The sequence below is a fragment of the Felis catus genome, chromosome A2, assembly GCF_018350175.1.
Source record: "Felis catus isolate Fca126 chromosome A2, F.catus_Fca126_mat1.0, whole genome shotgun sequence".
NCBI lineage: Eukaryota > Metazoa > Chordata > Mammalia > Carnivora > Felidae > Felis > Felis catus.
This window is the reverse complement of record NC_058369.1, coordinates 101762067-101786281: the sequence shown is the minus strand read 5'-3', so window position 1 is coordinate 101786281 and position 24215 is coordinate 101762067. Positions and strand designations below refer to the sequence as shown.

General features: G+C 36.4%; 1 protein-coding gene across 1 annotated transcript in view; it reads right to left on the bottom strand.

The window, feature by feature from the left end:
* The window catches only part of GLCCI1 (glucocorticoid induced 1), a 108766-nt gene that overhangs the window by 28383 nt on the left and 56168 nt on the right, over positions 1-24215 (bottom strand). The window contains exons 4-5 of the mRNA XM_023242103.2: positions 22513-22599; positions 329-445 (exon numbers count right to left, since the gene is read on the bottom strand). Coding sequence (XP_023097871.2) covers positions 329-445; positions 22513-22599 — 204 coding nt within the window. The remainder of the gene's footprint in view (positions 1-328; positions 446-22512; positions 22600-24215) is intronic.

Sequence of the window (24215 nt, the reverse complement as noted above, 5' to 3'; positions counted from 1 at the left end):
TATAAAGAGATATAGATGGCTTAAGGTACCATTAGGAAGATTAAATGAGATAATGCCCATAGTTGCTTAACAAGTAAATGAGCTAGGATTTAGCCAGGCCAGCATCAATCATTCTGGAGATGACTACACTCTGTTACATCTATTATTAAAAGAAAATTACATATATGGAGGAAAAATAAAACTTCTTGCAACAATTTAACAAGCAGTAACAATTTAGTAGAGCCAGGGATTTAGATTTTTAATTCTGCAACCCAACAATAATGGATTCTCCCTTTATAATGAACCCTTTCAAAGGAATTCTTCAAATCTGGACAAGAAATTAGCCTACCTGAGTGTGATTGATGGTTACATGGTTGCCAGGAAGAGGTGACTGACGCTCTTTCTCTTTACTGTGCCGACTGCTCTGTTTACTACGTTGTAGCTGCTGCCTCAGTTTGGCAATCTGCTTTGGGGAGGGGGGAGAAATAAGATGAGAACAACAGTGAATACCAATTTTTAAGTACTTCTTATTTTAATTTTTGGATGCTGGTAATTTTTTCCTCAAAGGTTTCAAGAAGAGATAATATTTCGCTGCAAAGATTTATTCTTCTACATTTTTAAGATTAAAACTATTGAAAATAAGAGGTACAAGCTTCCAGTTATACAATAAGTCAGTCACAGGGATATAAAGTACATCACGGGGAATACAGTCACTAATATTGAAATCATTATGTTTGGTGATAGAAAGTAACTAGACTTTTCGTGGTAATCATTTCATAATGTATAAAAATGTTGAATCACTATGTTGTACAACGGAAACTAACATGTTAACTACACTTCAATAAAATGTATGCTACGAATGCTTCACTTGCTCAATTGAAATAGTGTTTTGGTAAACATGCAGACTAAATTTTTCCAGATTATTTCAGATTTTACACCAAGTATCTTTGTACACCAAGTATCTACCTCTTTAAACACTTTTTATAAGGCAAAAAACTAGTGTTTCACATGCTAATTAAAGTCAAAGCCCATATATTAACATGGAGACCACATTAGTTTCTAAGTTTCCATCTTACATAAACAAAACACTCCTGGTTTAAAACACTTTAAAATTTTCAATCTTTTCCTGGTGAGGAAAATCCAAGCATTTAGTATTAGTAACTTCCTAGTACTGAATATCTTACTATACATTACTCTTTAGTCACTCAACTTTAATTTTCCAGCTCAATTGAGATATAATTGACATATGATGTTGTCTAAGTTTAAGGTACAAAACATGTTAATTTGATACATTTATATATTGCAAAATGATGCCACCGTAGCATCAGTTAACATGTCTATCCTATCACAAAATTACTACATCTTTTTTTGGGTGAGAACAGTTGAGATTTACTCTCTTAACAGCTTTTAAATATAAATACAATATTATTAAGTATAATCAAAATGCTACACATTAGATCCCCAGAACTTATTCATCTTATAACTGGAAGTCTGTACCTTTTGACCAACCCCAATTTCCTCTACCCTTCAGTTCCTGGTAACTACCATTCTACTGTTTCTGTGAGTTCAATCTTTACAGAACCCGCATACAAGTCTTTATCACATAATATTTGTCTTTGTCTGCCTCACTTATTTCACTTAGCATAATGCCTTCAAGGTTGATCCAGGATGTTACAAATGGCAGGATATCTTTCTCTCTCATGCTGAATAATATTACAGTGGAGATGCACACACACACACACACACACACACACACACACACACACACACACTCTCTCTCTCTCTCTCTCTCTCTCTCTCTCTCTCTCATACTACATGTTCTTTATCCATTCATTTGTTGGTGGACACTGGCTACAGTCAGAAAACTTTTAAAAAACAAATGTAACTTAGACTGTATTCTCCTAAGTGGAATGGTAACATTCCCAGGCTTAAGAGAAAAGTCATTATTACCATATGGCTTGGAATTCATTAAACTACTGGTATTTACCCCAAAAAAAAATATAAAAACACTAAGTCAAAGGGATACATGCATCCCTACTTTCATAGCAGCAAAACTATGGAAGCAGCCCAAGTGTTGGTAGATGAATGGATAAAGATGTGGTACACACACACACACACACACACTTGAATATTATTCAACCATAAAAAAAGAATGAAATCTGGCCATTTGCAACAAAATGAATGGAGTTAGAGTGTATAAGGCTGAGCGGAATAGGTCAAAGAAAGACAAATACCATATAATCTCACTCATGTGGAATTTAATAAACAAAACAAGTAATGGAAAAAAGAGAGACACAAACCAAGACATAGACTCTTACTATAAAGAACAAAAACCGATGGTTACCAGAGAGGAGGTAGGGATGGGGAAAATAGGGGATGGAAATTAAAGAGTACATTTATCAATATGAAAAAAATAGTAAAATGATTTTTAAAAGATAAGACCACGTTTGCAATCAAACGGTGCAGTGCCTGGCATGTGATAAGGTTCTGCAGGATTGAAACCTGTGCCCATTTCTGGTTTGCAGCGATGGCCCCACACAAAGTTCCTTGGAATCATCTGGGAAACTAAAAACCAAAAAACCAAAAAAACCCAAACTCACAAAATCCTGACCAACACAGATTCATTCCTGTGCCTGTCCCAGATCAATTTTTGTGGTTCTGTATAGTTTCTATGTGTCAGCATTTAGGAGCCCTTGTTCCAGAGTATTTGAAGTTACAAAAATGCAGCCACCAGACCCATCTCTAACTGCATGCAGCTCATCATGCCAATATTTAACAGCAGATTCTATCATGCCAGCCTAGCACTGCAAAACATTGTCCTTAGAATTTACTGTGGCAGAATAAATTTCCTCGAAATTAAACATAATCTCAAAAACTGAGACATTAAGTATTACCAGGAGGTAAATTTCAAACAGAAAACAATTTATATTAAACAACAACCTGGACAGAACTCAAAATACCTAATATTTTTTTTTAATTTTTTTTCAACGTTTTTTATTTATTTTTGGGACAGAGAGAAACAGAGCATGAACGGGGGAGGGGCAGAGAGAGAGGGAGACACAGCATCGGAAACAGGCTCCAGGCTCCGAGCCATCAGCCCAGAGCCTGACGCGGGGCTCGAACTCACGGACCGCGAGATCGTGACCTGGCTGAAGTCGGACGCTTAACCGACTGCGCCACCCAGGCACCCCAAAATACCTAATATATTTTAGATGACATATAATCTGCTTCAAATATGCCAGACCAGGAATAAAATATTCCTAAGCATTTTAAAGGGAATAATTAGCAATTTGGGGGAAGTTATAATACTGGTATTATTTTCTTTGTAGAAAAGATGACATCAATCAACTAACAGTTATTCCTTAAACACCTAGAAGCAAGCCCAGTTTTATGTTACCTACTTAAGCAAAGTGTAAATACAAAAGTAAAGTCTGCAGAATATATTGATTTCCTCAAGGACATAAAGCAAAAATACAATGTATTTTAATATTAGCTAAATGCTTTCCTTGAATAACCATGGCAATAAAAAGCAAAACAGACAGTTGCTATTAAAGCCTATACCACTCAAAGGGAAAAGTATATATAGGTTGCCAGAAAAACTTATTTTTACCTATGGCAAATAGAAGAGAAATAGCATGGAAGCAAATAAAGCACCTAGACAAAGGAGTAGTTTATATCCTTTCTTTTATATTCATATCCTTAAATTCCTTTAGTTTTTTTTTTTATTTTTTTAACGTTTATTTATTTTTGAGACAGAGAGAGACAGAGCATGAACAGGGGAGGGACAGAGAGAGAGGGAGACACAGAATCTGAAACAGGCTCCAGGCTCTGAGCTGTCAGCACAGAGCCCGACGCGAGGCTCGAACTCACAGACCGTGAGATCATGACCTGAGCCAAAGTCGGATGCTTAACCGACCGATCCACCCAGGCGCCCCAAATTCCTTCAGTTTTTAAAGCTCTCTGTAGCTTGTAGACCTCTCACACAACGATCTTGCAAAGATATACAAGCAAGATGGTCTATGTTAACGTTTGAGTTCCCTGCTCTCTGTTGAAATGACATGATTTTCTTCTAGAGAACATTAATTTTCACAAGAAAACGAATCAAAATTAGTAGGTAATCATTATAAATCAGAAAAGATTATTTTCTATGATAAAAATAAAAAGGATTTCAAATTGTACAAGTCACTTAATTAGGAAAGAGGTAGAAAATTAAGTGTTTTTTGAATATTAATGATGTTTCAGTGCTGTTTCAAAACCAGCAAGAGCTTGTATAGAAGAGCCCATAATGCCTAGAGATTAATCAAGGCAATTTGTACTTTTTCATTTTTAAAATAATCTTTAAAAATAAACAAACAAAAGCAATCTGAAAATTGATCAGTCCTAAATCACTCTATTTTAAAGGCCTTGAGATATCAACATAAGCCAGAAAAAATTTTGTTCTCAACAGCCTTAACAAACCCCTGAAAACAAAGAGCATCCATCATGGGTACCTATCTTACTTTGCCTGGAACACCCAGTTAAACTGTGTAACCTTACAGCTTTCACACAATAGTGTTCATCTCAGGATATTATATAGCTATGCTCTTGTTTACAATTCCGTAGAGATTAGGGTAAAAGGGAGCTCATCTTCCTAAATATGTATACTCAGATTACAAATTTTAGTCAAGACCTATGTAAAATGAAAGCAAGATGCCGTTAAGTCCTCCTTCGCTTCAGAGTAAGGCGGTTCCTGTGTTGTTTACAGCTACATTCAGTAGAGGGGCAGACCTGTGTCACAACTATAAACACTCTCACATTCCATAGTCGGGCTTAGAATTTCCCTCTCCTTTTCCTTTGATGCTCAAGAGCCCATGGCCATTTGTAGCCAGTAGAGAGTACACATTAGAACCAGCAAAGAGTAGACACAAAGTTGTGTCCATGAGGAAGGGGCAGAAGGAAAGTGCAATCCCCTCTCCCTACACACAAACACACATACATCCCACCTCATCCATAGCTCTGAAGCTCTGCCCAAGACAGCCTCTCAAGGCCTACATTCCATCAATTGCACGGAAGCTCCTGGTCCTCACTTTGATGAACTCGCCCACCCCAGTCACTGTGATGAAATGCCTACCAACCTTCATTTACAAAAAGGGCAGTAAATTGTACTGACTGGATTTTTTTTTTTAATTTTTTTTTTCAACGTTTGTATTTATTTTTGGGACAGAGAGAGACAGAGCGTGAACAGGGGAGGGGCAGAGAGAGAGGGAGACACAGAATCGGAAGCAGGCTCCAGGCTCTGAGCCATCAGCCCAGAGCCCGACGCGGGGCTCGAACTCACGGACCGTGAGATCGTGACCTGGCTGAAGTCGGACGCTTAACCGACTGCGCCACCCAGGCGCCCCTTTTTTTTTTTAAGAGAGAGAGCACGCACACACACACACACAGTGGAAAAGGGCACAGAGAGAGGGAGAGAGAGAATCTTAAACAGGCTCCATGCCCGGTCAGATCCCAACATGGGGCTGGATTTCACAACTGTAAGATCATGACCTGAGTTGAAATCAAGAAGTCAGACGCTTAACCAGCTGACCCTTACTGACTAGACTCCCCTTACTGACTAGATTTGAACTAAACTATAGATATATCTGATTTTGTGTTTCTAAATATTCATTAGCTATGCTGTGGCCTTATGAAAGAAATTAAGAATGGGCCTTGAGGGTATTATGCTAAGCAAAATAAATCAGCCAAAGAAAAATACTTTTTCATCTCACTTATATGTAGAATCTTAAAAAAAATCATACAAAGAGCAGACTGGTGGTTACCAAATACAGGGTGGGGTACAGAAAATGGGTGAAGGTAAGTCAAAGGGTACAAACTTCCAGTTACAAGGTAAGTAAGTTCTGGGATGTAGTGTATAGCATTGGTGACTACAGTTAACAATACTGTACTGAAATCTCAAAGTTGCTAGGGGAACAGACCTTAAAAGTTCTCACTACGAACGTTAGTTCACGTGAACTATAGTTCACGAAAGAACTATAATTATGTGAGGTGATGGATGGGTTAACTAAGCGTATGGTGGTAATCATTTTGCAATATATCCATATATCAAATCAGTACACTGCATACGTTAAACCTACACAATATCATGTGTCAATTATAACTCAATAAAGCTGAAAGAAAAAAATTTGAGGAGAGAGGAGTCTCTTTAAACATAAAAGGGGTTTCAAGCATATGAGCTCCAAAGTTTAAAAAAGCTAGGGAATAATGACCCTGAGTCACAAAGAAGAAATTATAAGTGTAGGGGTGCTCGGGTAGCTCAGTCGGTTGAGTGTCCGGCTTCGGCTCAGGTCATGATCTCATGCTTCATGGGTTCAAGCCCCGCATCGGGCTCTGTGCTGACAGCTCGGAGCCTGGATCCTGCTTCGGATTCTGTTGTCCCCCTCTCTCTCTCTGCCCCTCCCCCACTAATGCTGTGCCTTTCTCTGTCTTTCAAAAGTGAATAAACATTAAACAAAAATTTTTTTTAAAGAAATAAGTGTAGAGAGAAGAATTAGCATAAATACAAAAAAAAATGACTTTTGTGAAACTAGATGAAGACAAATCAGAGAACGGCCTTACTTAAAATCTGAGAAGAATACATTTTATTGTAAATTTCTGGAAACCTAATTAACGTCATCCCTACCTACTCATTTGCTGTTTTTGTCTGGTTAGTTTCCCCTACTATTGTTAACATTTAAAAACAAAATAAAACAAAACTCAGCCTCAGGAGACTTGTTGAGTACCTTCACCTCAGATACTGAAAGGGAGAGAAATATTTCTCATGATGAATTCTACTCTACCATAGGGCAGGGAAATGAGAAATCTTAACCAGTAGGAAAGGAAGCAGGATCTGAGGGCTTTGGGAAGAGTAGGGAAAAAAATGAGAAGAAAAGTATAAAACCAGGAAAAAGGTGCTCTGCTGCTTGCTTTTATATAAATTATGTCATTCATTTTTTTAATAAAAGCATACAAAATAGGTACTATCACTGTCCCATATTATAGGTAAGGAAACTGAAGCAGAAGGTTAAAAAGCTTGCTAAAAGTCACACATTTAAGGGGTGAAAGAAATACTTGAACTTAGGAAGTAGAATTCCAGAGTCTTCTCTTTAACCACTATTCTACACTGCCTAAAGACACAAGTTAATAACTTACAGGAAGACAAGAGAATCTTACAAAAAATTAACAACAGCTACACCAAGAGAAAACACAAAAACAATTACTAAAGATATTAACCCAGCAGATTTTTCTGAAAATATAATGTGGAAAGTTAAGAACTTCAAGCTGTCATTACCTTTTATATGAAAAAAAAAAAAAGGAGTATGTGACAAACTTAAGTTGTTTACAAACATCAAGTGTCTCAAAACAAAGGTTCTACAGTCTAAAAACAAATTTTACATATTACTCCTTTGTCAGTGTTCAAAGGAATTAAACATGCAACAGTATCTAATCTAACACAAAAATAAAAATTTGGAATTTCTTTTAACCTTTCCATAAATATGAATAATTACAGTTATTTTCCTATGTTTTTAATTGCCAAGAGGCAAACCCTAATGAGCTAATTGCTATTCATTCAGCCCCATGAAATGAACACAGGCATATGCATGCACACACATACATACATAAAGAACTCACATATATGCAAACACGTCCACAAGCATAGGGAGATGTCACCTGCACGTACATCAAGCCTTGCATGCCCACAGACAGACATGCTTGCCCACATTCAGACTCACACAAACCCATTAACCCAGGAACAGAGATACTCCCACACTCAGATTGATCCCCAGAGATACAGCTAGCTTTGGGACTTTTATGCTAATAATCTGTAATACAGAATTATATTTACAGCTACCACTAAGGCATATTTGTTAACAGAGGCATGTTAATAGCAATACCAGACTAACATTTAAAAAAACATTTAGTTCACAAACCCACTTGGATCCCATAAATTTATTATATCTATTTTATAGATGAGGACACATTCTCAAAAATAAAGTACCAGAGCGCCTGGGGTGGCTGAGTTGGTTAACCATCCAACTCTTGATTTCAGCTCAGGTGACCATCTCACTCTACATGGGATTGAGCCCCTTGCATTGGTATTCTCTGTCTCTGTCTCTCTCAAAAATAAATAAATGAACATTAAAAAAAATAAAATACCTTTCCCCATGTAATACAGCTAGTAAATGGCAGACCCAGTCCTTTAGCCTTTAATTTATAACCTCTATTACCTACCAACGTGGCTGAAAGTAATTCTATGTTAATGTTCAACCGTAAGTAACTACCAGTCACTATGTATTGGTTTATAACCTCAACTGCTTTGTAAAGTAACTTCCTTTCTTAATGTTGAAGATATTGCAAGATATGAGACTGAAGTAAAGATGGACAAAAATTTGAAGAAGCTACTAACATACTAACCTACTGATCAGTGTTCTATTTTTTTTTTTGACAGTTTGTATGACCTTAAAAATTCTTCCTATTAGAGTCAATTTTAAGTAATGAAAAGATTACAAAACATCCTTATAATTCAATTTTCTATGGATTTAGACAGACTTTATTAGATCAATATTTTTATTTTTTAAAAGTTTATCACATAATTCCTTTGAGTTCAAAGGGATAATCAAAATTCTTCAGACTATTATCTTTTAGGTCCAGAGAAAATATTATTGCAATTATTTCCCCCTAGTATATGATAAAAAAAACTAATACCAAAAATTAAGAAAATGTTAGGGCAGAAGGCATATAAAGAAACTTTTATTTTCCTTACTTAAAGGGTGGCTCAGTCAGTTAAGCGTCTGACTTCGGCTCAGGTTATGATCTCATGGTTGGTGATTTCGAGCCCAGTGTCAGGCTCTGTGCTGACAGCTCGGAGCCTGGAATCTGCTTTGGATTCTGTGCCTCCCTCTCTCTCTGTCCCGCCCCCACTCACACTCTGTCTCTCTTTCTCTCTTTTTCTCAAAAATAAACATTAAAAAAACTTTTAAAAAAAGGAAGACCACATCAATAATATCTATTTATCATGTTTGAACAGATGTGAGAAATATCCCTAATCATTTCATTTACTGCTTCAGATGGCTCCATCTAAGAAAAACTATCTGACTAATGAGAAAAGCTTATTGGTGAGATCAGGAAGCAACCCATTCTTTTTCCTTATCTCTACTAAAGAACTTAAGAACAGCAAACCCACCTTTTTTTTTATTTATTTTTTTAATTTATTATTATTATTATTATTATTATTATTATTATTATTATTATTTTTAAGTGGCTCCACACCCAGCACAGAGCCCCACAGGGTTTGAACTCAAGGACCCAGAGTTCAAAACCTGAGCTGAGATTAAGACTCAGATGCTTAACCAACTGAGCCACCTACATGCCCTATCCTATATGTTTCAATTTATCAAATTCACAAATAGTAAAATTAAAATCAAAACAACAATACAACAGTATTATTTCTTTCTTGGAATGTCACCATTTGGTATTGGGATAAAGGGCAGATTTGCTAACTGCTTACTATAAAAATAGTGGATTCCCCAAACTCTGTGTTCCTCCCCTGTAATGTGATCTACTGTATGTGTAGGAATACATTTGGGTTCTCCCCATCACATGGGACTTAGTGTTCAGGGGAAATACGGTAAACTTGATGGTCTTGATACTTTCTGTGCTGGGAATAACAAAGGCCACTGTCTCTAATCCAGGCATCTCATGCCTTCTGCCAGCATCCCCAAAATAGTAAAAGGCTAATTTATTACACTCTAAGTAGGAAAAAAACAAAATCCAAGACCTGAGAGGGAATACTTCCTCCTTTGCCTCAAATAAAGAGAAAGAAATTTTAATGGAACAACTTGGAAAGATCAATTTATGTTCCCCACAGATAAGAGGGCACAATGGACATTGATATCTGACTCTTATTCTAAATACTGAAAATGTTGGGCTAGGATGATAGTGATTTACTGTTGCATTAGAATCAGCCTAAACTCCTAAACACTAACCAGAACTACCCACCCAACCCCCCCCCCCCCCCCCGCCAAAAAAAAAACGTATGAGAGTTTACCAGGAACCACTTAGGAAAATCTGAGTGCCAAGAGTCATCGTGCAGAGTTGTCTTTGGTTTTAAGAGGGGGCCCACCTACTTAGAAAGGTGAACCGAGTCAGCAGCTGAGACAGTGAATGTTATTTCTACGATTCTAGAGGCTAAGAACACAGTAAAAGATTCACAAGCCCACAAATGCAGAACAGTAGATAAGAGATGTATACCAACAAGGGACCCCATGAAATTACTCTACAAAACAAAGTTTTAAGAATCTGTCAAGCCCAAGAAATGTAAAGACATCTTATTCCCCTTACCTTTCCCTCTCTCCCAAGCTCCAATTCCAGAGGAGCTAGGAGAAAGTAGCTAGAACCATAAAAGCAGCCGGAAGCTTTGACTATTTTAGTAAGTTAGAAAGCATGCTCATTCAAAGGGACCACAGGACTGTAACAGTGATCAGATTCCAGTTTTGCACCACGAGCAGATGAACTTCTCTCACTCAATAAGGAGAGTGGGAATTAACATAAAGTCTTTTTTTGATTAGCCCTTAAAAGTCTTGGGGCGCCTGGGTGGCGCAGTCGGTTAAGTGTTCGACTTCAGCCAGGTCACGATCTCGCGGTCCGTGAGTTCGAGCCCCGCGTCAGGCTCTGGGCTGATGGCTCAGAGCCTGGAGCCTGTTTCCGATTCTGTGACTCCCTCTCTCTCTGCCCCTCCCCCGTTCACGCTCTGTCTCTCTCTGTCCCAAAAATAAATAAACGTTGAAAAAAAAAATTTAAAAAAAAAAGTCTTAGTTGGTTTTCTAATGTGTAATTATTTCTTTTGGATTTCTATATCCCTTACACACTATTGGGCATACAATCTTATTCCTATGATGTTATTCCATCAACAAATGCATTGCCACTAAACACTGAGGATGTATGGTGAAACATATCTTAAAGATTTACCTCTCTTCTCTTTTACTCTACTAAATGTATATAAATGAAGTATTGTAAAAAGCAATGCTAATTATATCCTTATCATTTAGTTAACAGATTTCTTGAATTCTAGTTATGCTTTATAAATTAATTTTTAAACTGTGTTTTATAAGCAGGAAACCACATTTCTAACAAGGGGAAAAGTACATTTGTACACTTGCTTAGTTTGTAAAATCTAAATAAAGGTTGGGTTGACAACCCTCCAGCAAACATAACTCAAAGGAGGAAAAGTCGTCTTTTCATGAAAGAAATGCCTCACTTGGATTCATTCCCTTAACATGAACATAATACATTACTGTATACTTGTATCAGTTGTAATTTCTGATAGATGTATTGAAACTGATTACCCTTTCTATTGTAGGTAATGGGCTTTTCTTTCCTAATTGCAAGAATGTGTGTGTGTGTCTATGTGTGTGTGTGTGTCCTTAATCTACAATTCGATTATACTATACCTAAAGGTGGAAATTTTTTTTTTTTGTCCTGGTTAACCTCCTTGGAACTGGTGGGCTTTTTCAATTGCTGTCCAAATATAGCAGACTTTCAATCTTTAAAGAATTTCTCTTCCCTGATGCTTACAGGATATTCTTACTTCCTGAACTCCTAACTCAGTCTATTTCCCATGTTTCTTAACTTCTCTTTCATGTTTTCAATCTCTTTATCTTTTTGTTCTATATCTGCTCTACCAGACTGGCAATTTTCAGTTGAGAGTTTTGATTCATTAATTCTCTCTTCTGTTATGTCAATTTAATCCACCAAAGAGTTTTTTATTTTTAATTTCACCAACTTTTGTTATTTACAGAATTTGCAATTGATCCTTTACCATTCTGCTTGTTCTTGTTTACTCCTTTTCTTATTGTAAGTTACCATTTCATTTGAAATTCTTAAACATTCTCACTTTTAAGTGCTTTTTTTGAGAATGTATTCTCTTTCTTCGGATGTCAATCATCCTATTAAGTATGTCTGCTGTCCCTTATGGCAACAGATTTCCTTACATGTCCGAAAATACTTGTTTGCAACCACACCTTACGTGGAAGTTTTATTCATTGTGAGCTCTTTCCTGCCATGTTGTTTCATGCTTGCTCAGACTATCCCCCTGGAGTTGCATAGCTCCAGAGTAGGTCTTAAATTAGAAAGATTGGGGCTTTGGTTCCACATGGGTAGAGCTCTATTCCAGATGCCACATCCACACAGAACATATGGTTACTATTTCCATTTTTGCATAGCTGCCTCTTTGGCCCACAGGAAAACACCAACAGTGTCAGGTGGAGTTATTTCAGGTCTACTTTTATGGCCTAGAAACATGGTCCCACCTCCCTGGTTTATGCAGACAGCCCAGTTCCAATCTCCTACCATTTGCAAGACACATTTGGCATTCTTAAAATGTCTAGCAATCTATACTCTCTTAAATTTGGCTTAAACACCCACTTTTTAAGCTCTGGCCCACATGACCCAGGTTTCTGAGAGCCAGACAGCATCAACATCCACTCATTACTAAGGGTTTCCTGTCTATTCATAGTCTGCAGGGGTTTTCTTTGTCTCAAATATAACTAGAATACAGTTACTTATTTCTCTGAAAGTTTTTCACATTGCATTCTCATAAATTTAAAGCAAAGAGGAGGCAGATTATACAGGTGCTTTCACTGACATTTTAATCTGCAATCCTGTTGCAAATTGTGTGAGGGGGAGACTATGATGTGACTCAGGAAGAAAGGATGTGTGCTACATTTGACTTTGATCCTAATTCAAGAAAGCAGGTCAAAAGCTATTTTTTAAAAACATAATTTTAGTAGCATGTAACTTTAAAAAATACTACTTTCAATAATAGTTTTGGCTTTTCAAAATTTTCTCAAATTCAAATTCTGTCACATATTATAACTATTCTTATTTTCACTTTTTGTCTTTACCAACGTATTCTTATCATTTGCTAGCCTCAGTTATATACCGTATAGCACTTAATATCTTCCTGATACACCATGGAAAACCCACCAGCCTTTTGTATCTATTCCTTTTTGTTTTTTTCATCTCTACTGAGGTATAATTTACATTGTCTTAACTTTATTCACTGTAAGGGTAAAACTCAGTAAGTTTCAATCACGATGTAGAGCTGTACAAAAATAATCACAATGCAGTTTTGTAACTTTTTCATCACCCCCCAATTGTGCCTTGAGTCTTATTTGTAGCCAATCACCACTCCTCCAGCCCCACTCTCAGCCACATGCAACCACAAAAGGACTTTCTCCCTCTTCTTTAAATATGCCTTTTCTGGCATTTCAATCATAAATGGAACCATATAATATGTAGTCTTAATCATCTCGCCTCTTTCACTTAGCAGGGATTGGGAAGCCATAATCTGTAGGCCAAATCTCGTCTGCCATGTATTTTTGTAAACAAAACTCATTGGAACATAACCAGGTTCATTCTATATTGTCCATGGCTGCTTTCACACTACAAGAGGAGAGGTGATTAGTTGCAACAAAGATTATATGGCCCACAAACCCCAAAGTATTTACTATCCGGCCTTTTACAGAAAAAATTTGCTGACTTGACTTAGTAAAATATTTTTGACGTTCATTCACATTGTAGTATGTATCAATAGTCAGTACATTATTCCTTTTTTATTGCTGAATAGTAAGTTATTGCATGAAAAACCACATTTTGTCTATCTACTTACCAACTGATGGATATGTGGACATTTTCTAGTTTTTAGTTGTTACGAATAACTCTGCTATAAACATTTTGTGTACATGTCTCAATCTAGACGTGTGTTCTCACTTTTCTTACAGATTCCTAGGAACTGAATTGCTGGGTTATATGCTAAGTTTCTGATTAACTTTAAAAGAAACTGACAAACTGTTTTCCAAAGTGACTGTCCCATTTTATGTTCCCAAGAACATTTGAGGGTTCCAGATTCTCTTTATCCTTGCCAATACTTGGTCTTGCCTGTCTTTTAAATTATAATCACTGTAGGGTGCCTGGGTGGCTCAGTTGGTTAAGTGTTCAACTACTGGTTTCAGCTCAGGTTATGATCTCACAGTTATAGGAGTTTGAGCCCAGAGTCAGGCTCTGCACTAAGTGCTAAGCCTGCTTGGGATTCTCTCTCTCTGCCTCTCCCATTATGTGCACTCACTCTCCTGCTCTCTCAAAATAAATAAACTTAAAAAAAAGAATTAAAAAAGATTTCAAATTATAATAATTGTATTGACTACATAGGTGGATTTTATGGTTTAAATTTGCATTTGCCTAATGACTGAAGATGCTGAACACTTTTTCATTTGTCATTCACCCTTTTATCTTTGGTGAAACACTTCTATTCAACTGTCTTATCCATTGATAATTTGGGTTGTCTTCCTATTATTGATTTGTAAGAGTTCTTTATATATTCTGGATATAAGCTTTGTCAGATATATGATTTGCTAATATTTCTTCCAGTCTGAAACTTGGCTTTTCAATCTCTTAGTGGTGTCCTTTGAAGTGTAAATATTCAATTTAATGAAGTTCATAAAGGTTTATTTCTGGATTCAAAAGTTTATCCATTTATCTATGTGTCTTTCTTTTTGCTAACTTCATCAATGTGAGTTTATAAGAAGTACTGAAATTGTGTAATGTTAATATTCCAAATTTCCTGTTTTCAAAAATATTTTGGCCATTCCAGGTCCTTTGCATATCTACATGTATCTTAGGATTAGTCTGTCAATTTCTACCAAAAATAAAAAACATGGAATTTTAATAGGGATTACATTGATTCAATTTGGGAAGAATTATCACCTTAATATTAAGTCTTCCAATCAATCCACTGAACAAAGTAAGTCTATTTATTTAAAGCTTTAATTTTGTCCAGCAATGTTTTGTTGTTTTTAGTGTACAAATTTTGCACTGCTTTTGTTAAATTTATTCCTAAATATTTTCATCTTTTTAATACAACTGCAACAAATTGTTTTATTATTTTTTGGACTGTTCTTATATAGTATCTAGACATAGAACTGATTTCTATATGTTGATCTTATATCCTGCAACCTTCCTTGCTGAACATGTTTACTACTTCTAGTACTGTATTTGTATATTTCCTAGGAGTTCCTAAATATAGTTTTTACATTTTATCTGTGAATAAAGGCAGTTTTACCACTTCCTTTACAATCTGGATGTCTTTATTTTTCTTGCCTGACTGCAGTGTCTAGAACCTCCTATGCAATACCGAATAAAAGTGGTTGACAAGGAGACAGTGAATGACACTGCCTTCCTCCTGATCTTAGAAGAAAACATTCTGGCTTTTCACCACTAAAATGAATGCATATGAATATGATAGAGTGCCTGGCTGGCTCAGTCAGTAGAGCACGCAACTCTCGATATCAGTGTTATGAGTTCAAGTCCCATGTTGGGTGTGGAGACTGCTTTAAAATGTTTTTTTTTTTTAAATGTTTATTCATTTTTGAGAGACAGAGAGAGACAGAGCATGAGCAGGAAGGGGCAGAGAGAGAGAGGGAGACACAGAATCCAAAGCAGGCTCCAGACTCTGAGCTGTCAGCACAGAGCCCGACACGGGGCTCGAACTCATGAACTGAGAGATCATGACCAGAGCTGAAGTCTGACGCTCAACCGGCTGAGCCACCCAGGTGCCCCTGGAGACTGCTTTAAAGAGAAAATACGTGAATATGATCTATAGGGTTTTTTTCGTTTTTTTTTTTTTTTTTTTTTTTTTTAACAAAAGCCCTTTATTTATTATTTTTTTTTCCCTGTCTTGTTGAGATTATTTTTTTTGTGAATGGGTGTTGACAGTTTAGTAAATGCTTTCTCTAACTCTACTGAGATGATTATATGGTTTTATTCTTTATTTTATTAATGTAGTGTATTACATTAATTGAATTTTGGATCTTAAACCATCTTTGAATTTCTGGGACAAATTCCCTTTGCTCATGGTATATAATCCGCCTCATATGTGGCTGAATTTGATTTGCTAATATTTTAAGGATTTTTGCATCTATGTTCAAGAGAGATACTGATCTGCCATTTTATTTTCTTGAGATGTCTTTGGCCTGGCTTTGAAGTCAGTTAAATTGGCCTGACAAAATAAACTGGGGGGTGTTGTCTTCTCTATTTTCTGAAAGAGTTTGTGAAGAATTAACATTATTTCTTCAAATATTTGATAGAATTCATCAAATCTGATCTTGGGATTTTCTTTGTGGGAAGATTTTTAATCCTCATTCCATTTCTTTACTTTTTTAGAAGTGTATTCATGTTTTCTAGTCTTAAATCAGTCTTTGCAATTTGTCTCTTTCTAGTAACTTGTATCTAAGAGTTCATCCATTTTACTTTAGTTTCCACACTGATGACATATAATTCATTCATAATATTCCTTTATAATACTTTCAAGTTGTGTGAAGTTGGTAGTAATTTCACCTCTTTCACTGCTGACTTTGCTAATCATTATCTTCTTTTTCTGGTCTAGCTAAAGGTTTGTCTACTTGGTTCTTCTTTTCAAAGAATAAACTTCTAGTTTCACTAATTTTTCTCTAATATTTTATGTTCTGTTGGTTTCTGCTATATTCTTTATTAACTCCTCCCTTCCTTCCTCTGCTTGCTTTTGGTCTGCGTTGCTCTTTTTCTACTAGTTTCTTTTTTTTTTTTTTAATTTTTTTTCAACGTTTTTTTATTTTTTGGGGGACAGAGAGAGACAGAGCATGAACGGGCGAGGGGCAGAGAGAGAGGGAGACACAGAATCGGAAACAGGCTCCAGGCTCCGAGCCATCAGCCCAGAGCCTGACGCGGGGCTCGAACTCACAGACCGCGAGATCGTGACCTGGCTGAAGTCGGACGCTTAACCGACTCCGCCACCCAGGCGCCCCTCTACTAGTTTCTTAAGCTTAGAAGCTTAGGCACTGATTTAGGAACTTCCTTTTTCCTAGATACGCATTAAAAGGTATAAATTTTCCCTGAAGCACTGCTTTATCTGCACATATAAAGTCTAAGGTGTCTTTCTGTTTTCATTCATTAAACATTTTAAAATATTTTAAAATGCTTTTAACTGACAAATATTTGGAGGCTTTCAAAGATTTCTGTTACATGATTTCATCTTTTGCACTCAATGAGACTTGTTTTATGGCCAAGCATATTGTCTAACCTAGAGAATATTTCAAATATGTTTGAAACGAATACAATCACTGGGTGGAGTCTTCCATATATGTCATTTAGGTCAAGTTGATTGGTAATGCCAGAATCTTTTACCCTCTTATTTTGTGTCTACTTAGTTGTTCTATCAAGTATTAAGAATGGGGTGTTGGAATCCCCAATTATTATTGTAGACACTTTATTTCTCCTTTCACTGTTTCACTTCAGGCATTTGTAAGCCACTGTTAGATGTAGACACAATTTATGATTACTATATCTTCCTGATCTATTGACCTTTTTACCATTATGAAATTCCTTTATCTGTCTTCAATAATACTTCTTATTTTAAAGTCCACTGTGTCAGATAAGCTTTCTTATCATAAAACATGCTTCTTACAAATAGCATATAGCTGGCTATTGTGTTTTTATCCAGTTTGACAATCTCTGCCTTTTGAGGAGAATGTTCAGTCCATTCATATTTAATGTAATTATATGATTAGATTTACTTTTGCCATTTTGTTAATTATTTTCTACTTGTGTCACACCTTTTTTTTTTATTCCTCTGTTTCTCCCTTACTGCTTTCTTTTGTGATAAATACTTTTAGTGTAGCATTTTAATTCCTCTATATTTTTTACTTTTTATTTTTTCAGAGTTATTTTCTTAGCAACTGTTCTAGGGATTATAATATGCATCTTAATTTATCACACTACTTCAAAAAAAATAATTCCAGTAAAACAGAAAGTATACTCCAGCACATGCCCATTTTTTTCCCCTCTTTTATACTTTGCCATATGTATATTTCACATATGTAGGTCATAAACACAAGCCCAGGTGACAGGGACTTCAGGAAAGTAGACAGTGGGAACAAAAATAAATCAGGCAGCAAGGTCTAGGGAAACCAGGTGACAGAGCCCTAAAGAACACAGGCTGTGGGGACCAAACGAAACTAGGCAGTAGGGAGTAAAGTTTGCTAGGAAATGGGGACAAATGAAGCCAGGCAAGAAGCCCACAGGATGTGGAAAAAGAAAGATACCAAGAGCTCATCCCCTCTGTGTAGATGTTACCCCCACAGCCTGGACCTTTCTCTAGATAGCCCCCTCCCTACCCAGGTGGTGATCCCCTCCCCCAGGCCAATACTGGGACAGAGCCAGAGCCCCTTCCTCTCTCAGAGGCCTGGGCTGGTTGCAGCCAATGGGCCCCAGCCCCAGTCCCATCCCTGGGACCTCAGGAAGTCCCAGTCCCAGTCCCTCCCATTGGCTGCAGAAGCAGTGGGGTTGGGGCAGGGGGTGGTAGGTAGAGAAAGAGAAAAGAGACAGCTTGGTAGGGGGAGCGCACCTAGCAGCCACAGAGGGAGGTGGGGGAGGGGAGGTGGGGGCCAAGAAAGGAGAAGCTCCAAGGCGGGCTGGCAGATGGGCATGGGCTCGCAGCATCTCCCTGGTGACAGTGGGGGTGACAAGTTCTCCAGCCCTGGGCTGCGCAGCCACTAACCTGAGTGCCCATGCAGGCACCCCACCCCTACACAGCAGTGCCTCTGGTGCTCAGCAGGCCTTATGATAAGAAAGCTTATCTGACACAGTAGACTTATTGCTTTATATGATTTTACGTGTTTCAAATGTGAAAAAATGAGAAAAATATATCTACAGACTCTTTTATATTTACCCACACATTACCATACTCAAGACTCTTGAGTTCTTTGCACAGATATGAATTAACATCTGGAGTGATTTCTTTTCAGCCTGAAGAATTTCCTTTAGTATTTCTCACAAGATGGTCTACTTAGCAGAAAATTCTCTCAATCTTTGTTTACCTGAGAATAATTCACCTTTATTGTAGAAAACTAGGTTTTCTGGATACAGAATACTTGGTTGATCATTTTTTTACTTTCGACATTTTCAATATGTCAGGCTTTATGGTCCCTACTGCTTCAGATGGATGGAAAAGTCAGCAATTAAATGTATTATTAGTTCCCTATGTGTAATGATTCATTTTTTTCATCTAGCTTTCAAGATTTTCTTTTTTCCTTTAGCTTTTAACAGTTTAAGTATGTCTGTGTGGGTTCTCTTTATGTTTTCCAACTTGGGGTTTATGGAGATTCTTGAATCTATAGACTGCTTTTCATTAAATCTGGAAAGTTTTCTGCCATTATTTCTTCATACATTTTTAAGTCCTCTCTCTTTCTTCTCTCCTGGGTCCCCCATTACGTGTATGTGTATCTACTTAATGTTTTCTCACAAACCTCTGAGGCTCTGTGGACTTTTCTTCAATCTCTCTCTATTCTTCAGGGTATATAAATTCTACTGATATATGCAAATTCACTGATTTTTTTTTTTTTTTTGCCATCTAAAATCTGCTACTGACTTCATCTAGTGAACTTTTGCTTTTAGTTACTATACTTTTTAACTCTAGAGCTTTTGTTTCTCTTTTATAATAATTACCTTTTTAGTAAATTCTTTATTCATTGAGTCACTGTCACCCTACTTCCCCTATAATACTTTAAATACGGTTTTCTCTGGGTTTTTTTGAACATACTTATAATCACTGCTTTAATGTTTTTCTCTGCTAAATCCAACATATGGAGACACTTATATACAATTTCTAGTGATTTTCTTAAGTATGAGTCATGCTTCCTTGTTTCTTTGCAGATCTCTAAACTTTTTGTTGAATATTGGATATTTTAAATGATACATTGCAGCAACTCTAGCTTCTGATTTTCCTTGAGGGTTGTTGTTGTCTTATCTGTTTGTGTTTTAGCATCTTGATGAACTAAAAGTCTGTTTCCCCTTCATTGTGTGGCCACTGAGGTCTCTACTCCATTCTCTCCAACCCCATTTTTTAAAAAAAATTTTTAATGTTTATTTTTGAGACACAGAGGGAGAGATAGAGTGTGAGCAGGGGAGGAGCAGAGAGAGAGGGAGACACAGAATTCGAAGCAGGCTCCAGGCTCTGAGCTGTCAGCACAGAGCCTGATGTGGGACTCAAACTCACAGACCATGAGATCATGACAGGAGGTGAAGTTGGACACTTAACCAACAGAGCCACAAAGGTGCCCCATCCCGTTTTTATTTTTAAGGCTGGCTTTTTAAGACCTTTTCAAGCTGGTCTCCAGTGTTCACCTTGGTGTTTGGCTAAAGACTGATTAGAGATTTTATTTAATTATCTCAATCTAATAAGGCTTCCATTCCAAGGATGAGATTTGTGTGTGGAATGGGAGTGCATTCAAAGTCTGAGCCTTTCACAAGATGGCCACAGGTTTTACTACCACTAGGCCCATTTGACTCTCCTCTTCACATATTCCTAGGCTCCAAAGACCAATGATGCATAGGTGGCTTAGGCCCACTTCATATTCTGCTGTGCATATCTACAGCCTCCGGTCAACCTGGGATGTGTGAACTTATCAATCCCCCATGACTATCTTGTCTCCTAGAACTCTCTATAAAATCCTGCTATTTCATGAGTCTTTAATTTGCCACAAATTGGACTAGACTAGCAAAGCCTTAGACTAGCTAAGGCATTGGTCTTCCCTGTTTGTCTGCAACTAAGTTTACTATTTTAACCTACAACACTGTGAGAGAGTGCCCTTTCTCCAGCTGGGGCTACAAAACTTCCAATCTTCAAGGCTTGCCCCATCCTGGTTGAAATGCCATACCAACAAAGCTGGGCATGAGGAAGAGAGGATGAGGAGTAGCACAGATAACACCACAAGTCTGTCACTGAGTTCAGTGATTTTCATGAAGTTTCTCAATTTGTTTAGTTGATTTCTAGAGCACTGAATTAGTTGTTTTGACAGCTTTGTCCAGCTTTATGTTTGCTTTGTGGAGAGAGTGATCAAATCTCTCATTCAGTCATCTCAGATATTCCTTTTTTAATAGTGTGTATATACATATATATCATGTGCTGCTGCAGTCCAAAATTTTACTATACCAAATCTTGGCTAAAACTTTGAAAAATTTTTTTAATTGTTTATCTATCTTTGAGAGAGAGACAGAGAGCAAGCGGGGGAAGGCAGAGAAAGAGGGAGACATAGAATCCAAAGTAGGCTCCAGACTCTGAGCTGTCAGCACAGAGCCTGGCACAGGGCTCAAACTCCTGAACGGTGAGTTCATGACCTTAGCCAGAGTCGGATGCTTAACGACTGAGCCACTTGGGGGTCTCTTGGCTATAATTTTGAGATTGTATTTATCTCTGAGATCAAAATGCAAGTTCACTTTTTTGTTATTCATATTCTATGCACAGATATGTAGCTATTTTAGACCAGACATATTAGACTCAGCTTCCCTTCTTTTTTGTTCCTGCTGGGAAAAACTCATTTTGTGCATGTGTGCTGTGTACAGGGTATATAGAAAAGTTAAGGATTTCCCTACAGGACTATAATACAGAAGCTACTAAAAATGTAATATAGTCACAGGCAAAATCATGTTAACAGACTAGATCTATTCAGTCTAGACACCATAGTATTTGTGCGATAGTGATAACCCACAATAGATGAAAGTAACATTAAGAGGTATAGAAACTATGACACATGAAAAATAGTGAGAGTAATGTCAATGTTTACTCTGAAAAAAAAAATGACATGATGCTAGCCTTTCAAATATTTAAAGTAGACTTACTCAGTATTGATACATCAGGCAGAGTCAAACTTAGGGGTATAATTTTGAGTTCATTATGCAAAATAAACTATTTAACAACTTAAGCTAAAACAAATGGACTCATTTTGCTCTTTTGCAAAGCGATGAGCTTCTCTCACTGAGAATGATCCTAACAGACTAGATGACCACATTTTTAAGGAGTGTTTATTTAGGAGATGAACTAGAAGACCTTTCAACCCTAAGTTTTTGTAATTTTATAAAAACAATTATTTAAGAATTTAGATGGATAAAAGATAACACTATCATGAAAAACCATCCAAAATATACATCAAGATGATTATAATTTATGTTTTGATAATAAAGGAATGAGTTATAAAAACTATTCCTAAAAGACATGTATTCCACTGCACTCTTGGTTCTCAAAGGCCTACAATATGTTGGATATTACAAAAAACCTATGAGAAGCAGAATATACTATTCTACCATTGTACAAAGCAATGATCTAGAATTCTGGTTGCTATAACTTCTTAAAATCAAGAAGGCTGAAGTGGGAACAGAAGATAACTAAAAGAAAAAAGATATAGAGATTGTTACATAAAACCAGACTTCACTCTGAAAAGGTACAAGCTGAGTGGGTGCATTACAAATATTTATAAAGGACAGGAAGGGCACAAATAAGGTAAACTCAGATTTGTTCACCCAAACCTAGAAGGCAACCATTCAAACTCTGAAGGGGGTAAGGTTAGGACAAATAACAGAGGTATCATTATATTCAGGAAACATAATTTGCTAGGATTAAAACAGGTTATAGACTGAAAACAAATAACTTACCTCCTTTAGTTGATCAGCACTCCCCCATGATGCAGAACGCTGATGTGACCTCTTTTCGGCACCCTCTTCTGCCCAACAACTAGGTGTCTTTAATAAAAAAAAAATGATAATACAAATAATAAAATAAGGAGTTTTGTCTCTACTTCTTAATCTCACAGCATTTCAAACATATTTCAAAATCTTAGCACATACCAGTTAAGTTATACTAAATACTAAAATCCCTTAAGTGCTAAGATTTTTCATGACCCGTGAAATGTTTAAAACATTCTGTCATATTCTGAATTAGACATTACCAATCTACGACGTCTCTGAGTAGTGTCATTCAAAACATTTGTTTTTTTTACAACATTAATAACTTAAAAGTTATCAAATCAAAGAGAATTATGAAGATACACATCTTTGAGCTTTTAAAGAGAATAGCCAAACTAAATATAAAATGTCATTTGTCCTAAGTAAAAGAGATGGAAATGAGATTAACAGAACTAGCTCAGAAGCAGTGGGATTACAGATGACCTACAAGTCAAATATCTAGCTAAAGAGCAGATTGTACTATTCTTCCTACACTCAGGAAAGACAGTATTAGCAATAGTATCCTCTTTTGAAAAACATCAAGCATCTTTAAATAAAAATATAAAATTATTAAAATAACAAAGAAAAACATTAAATCTGAATGAACTTACTATGATCTGAAACAATACATTAAAAAAAAAAAACTTGAGCTACATGTCAGAAAAGAGTTTTTACCTTAAACCTCATTTTCAATAATTCAACCAGTAGCAGACACTATACCCAAACGTAACACAAAACGCTAAATGCCAAATAGTGAGACCATTTAGTAGTTGTATAAAAAAGTCAAAATATTAAAATATCATCCTTAAGATATGAGAAGACTCTTAGTGGAATGCAAACCAGGGAAAGTAAAAAGCACTACAGCTAGACAAAGGATAACGATTAGCACAATCAACACATATAGATTTAAAAATTATTGTTTATTATAGACTGAAAAAAAATCAATCCTTATGTTGAGGTTGATGCTATATAACTTCTTATGAAAAAGGCCTCAGTTCTACTCTATACAATTCAAAATGCTTGTGAACAACTTTTTAAGTAATTACCTCTTAAGAGTAATAATGCTCCAAAATGAAACCAACAATTAATTAAATGGTAGGTGAATAAAAACACAAACAAGCTGCTTAACCAACCAGTTCAAGTACCAAAGTGAAGCTGTTCAGTGATAACTGAGAGTAAAACAGTTTATTTTCATCAAACCTTCATTTTGAGAATTTATATGCTCAATACTTTTACTTTTCTACCAAGTGTAAGCATTAGTCTTGTCAAAACTCAAATGACTAAGGATCACAATGCTTAAAACTCAAAAGTACTTCACAGAAAAGGAGTCAAATTTCTGGTATGTTCCATAATTATTTAATAATTACATTTCTAACAGGAATTATTTTCATTTGGTACAACTCCAATTTTTTCAAAGGACATTTATTACATAAACTGTATGGGTATCTCCAACTGGGAGTTAAATCAATAGCCACAAAACTTTTGCAATTGCCTTACTACTGCCAGGCACACCAGTGGCAAATGGAGCTACATCTGAGGTCTCTTATCTCACAAAAGATCTTCTTTCTTCATACTATCATTCTTTTCTTAAAACTGAATGTGAAAACCTATATGATTATTTCAGAATGCAGTGT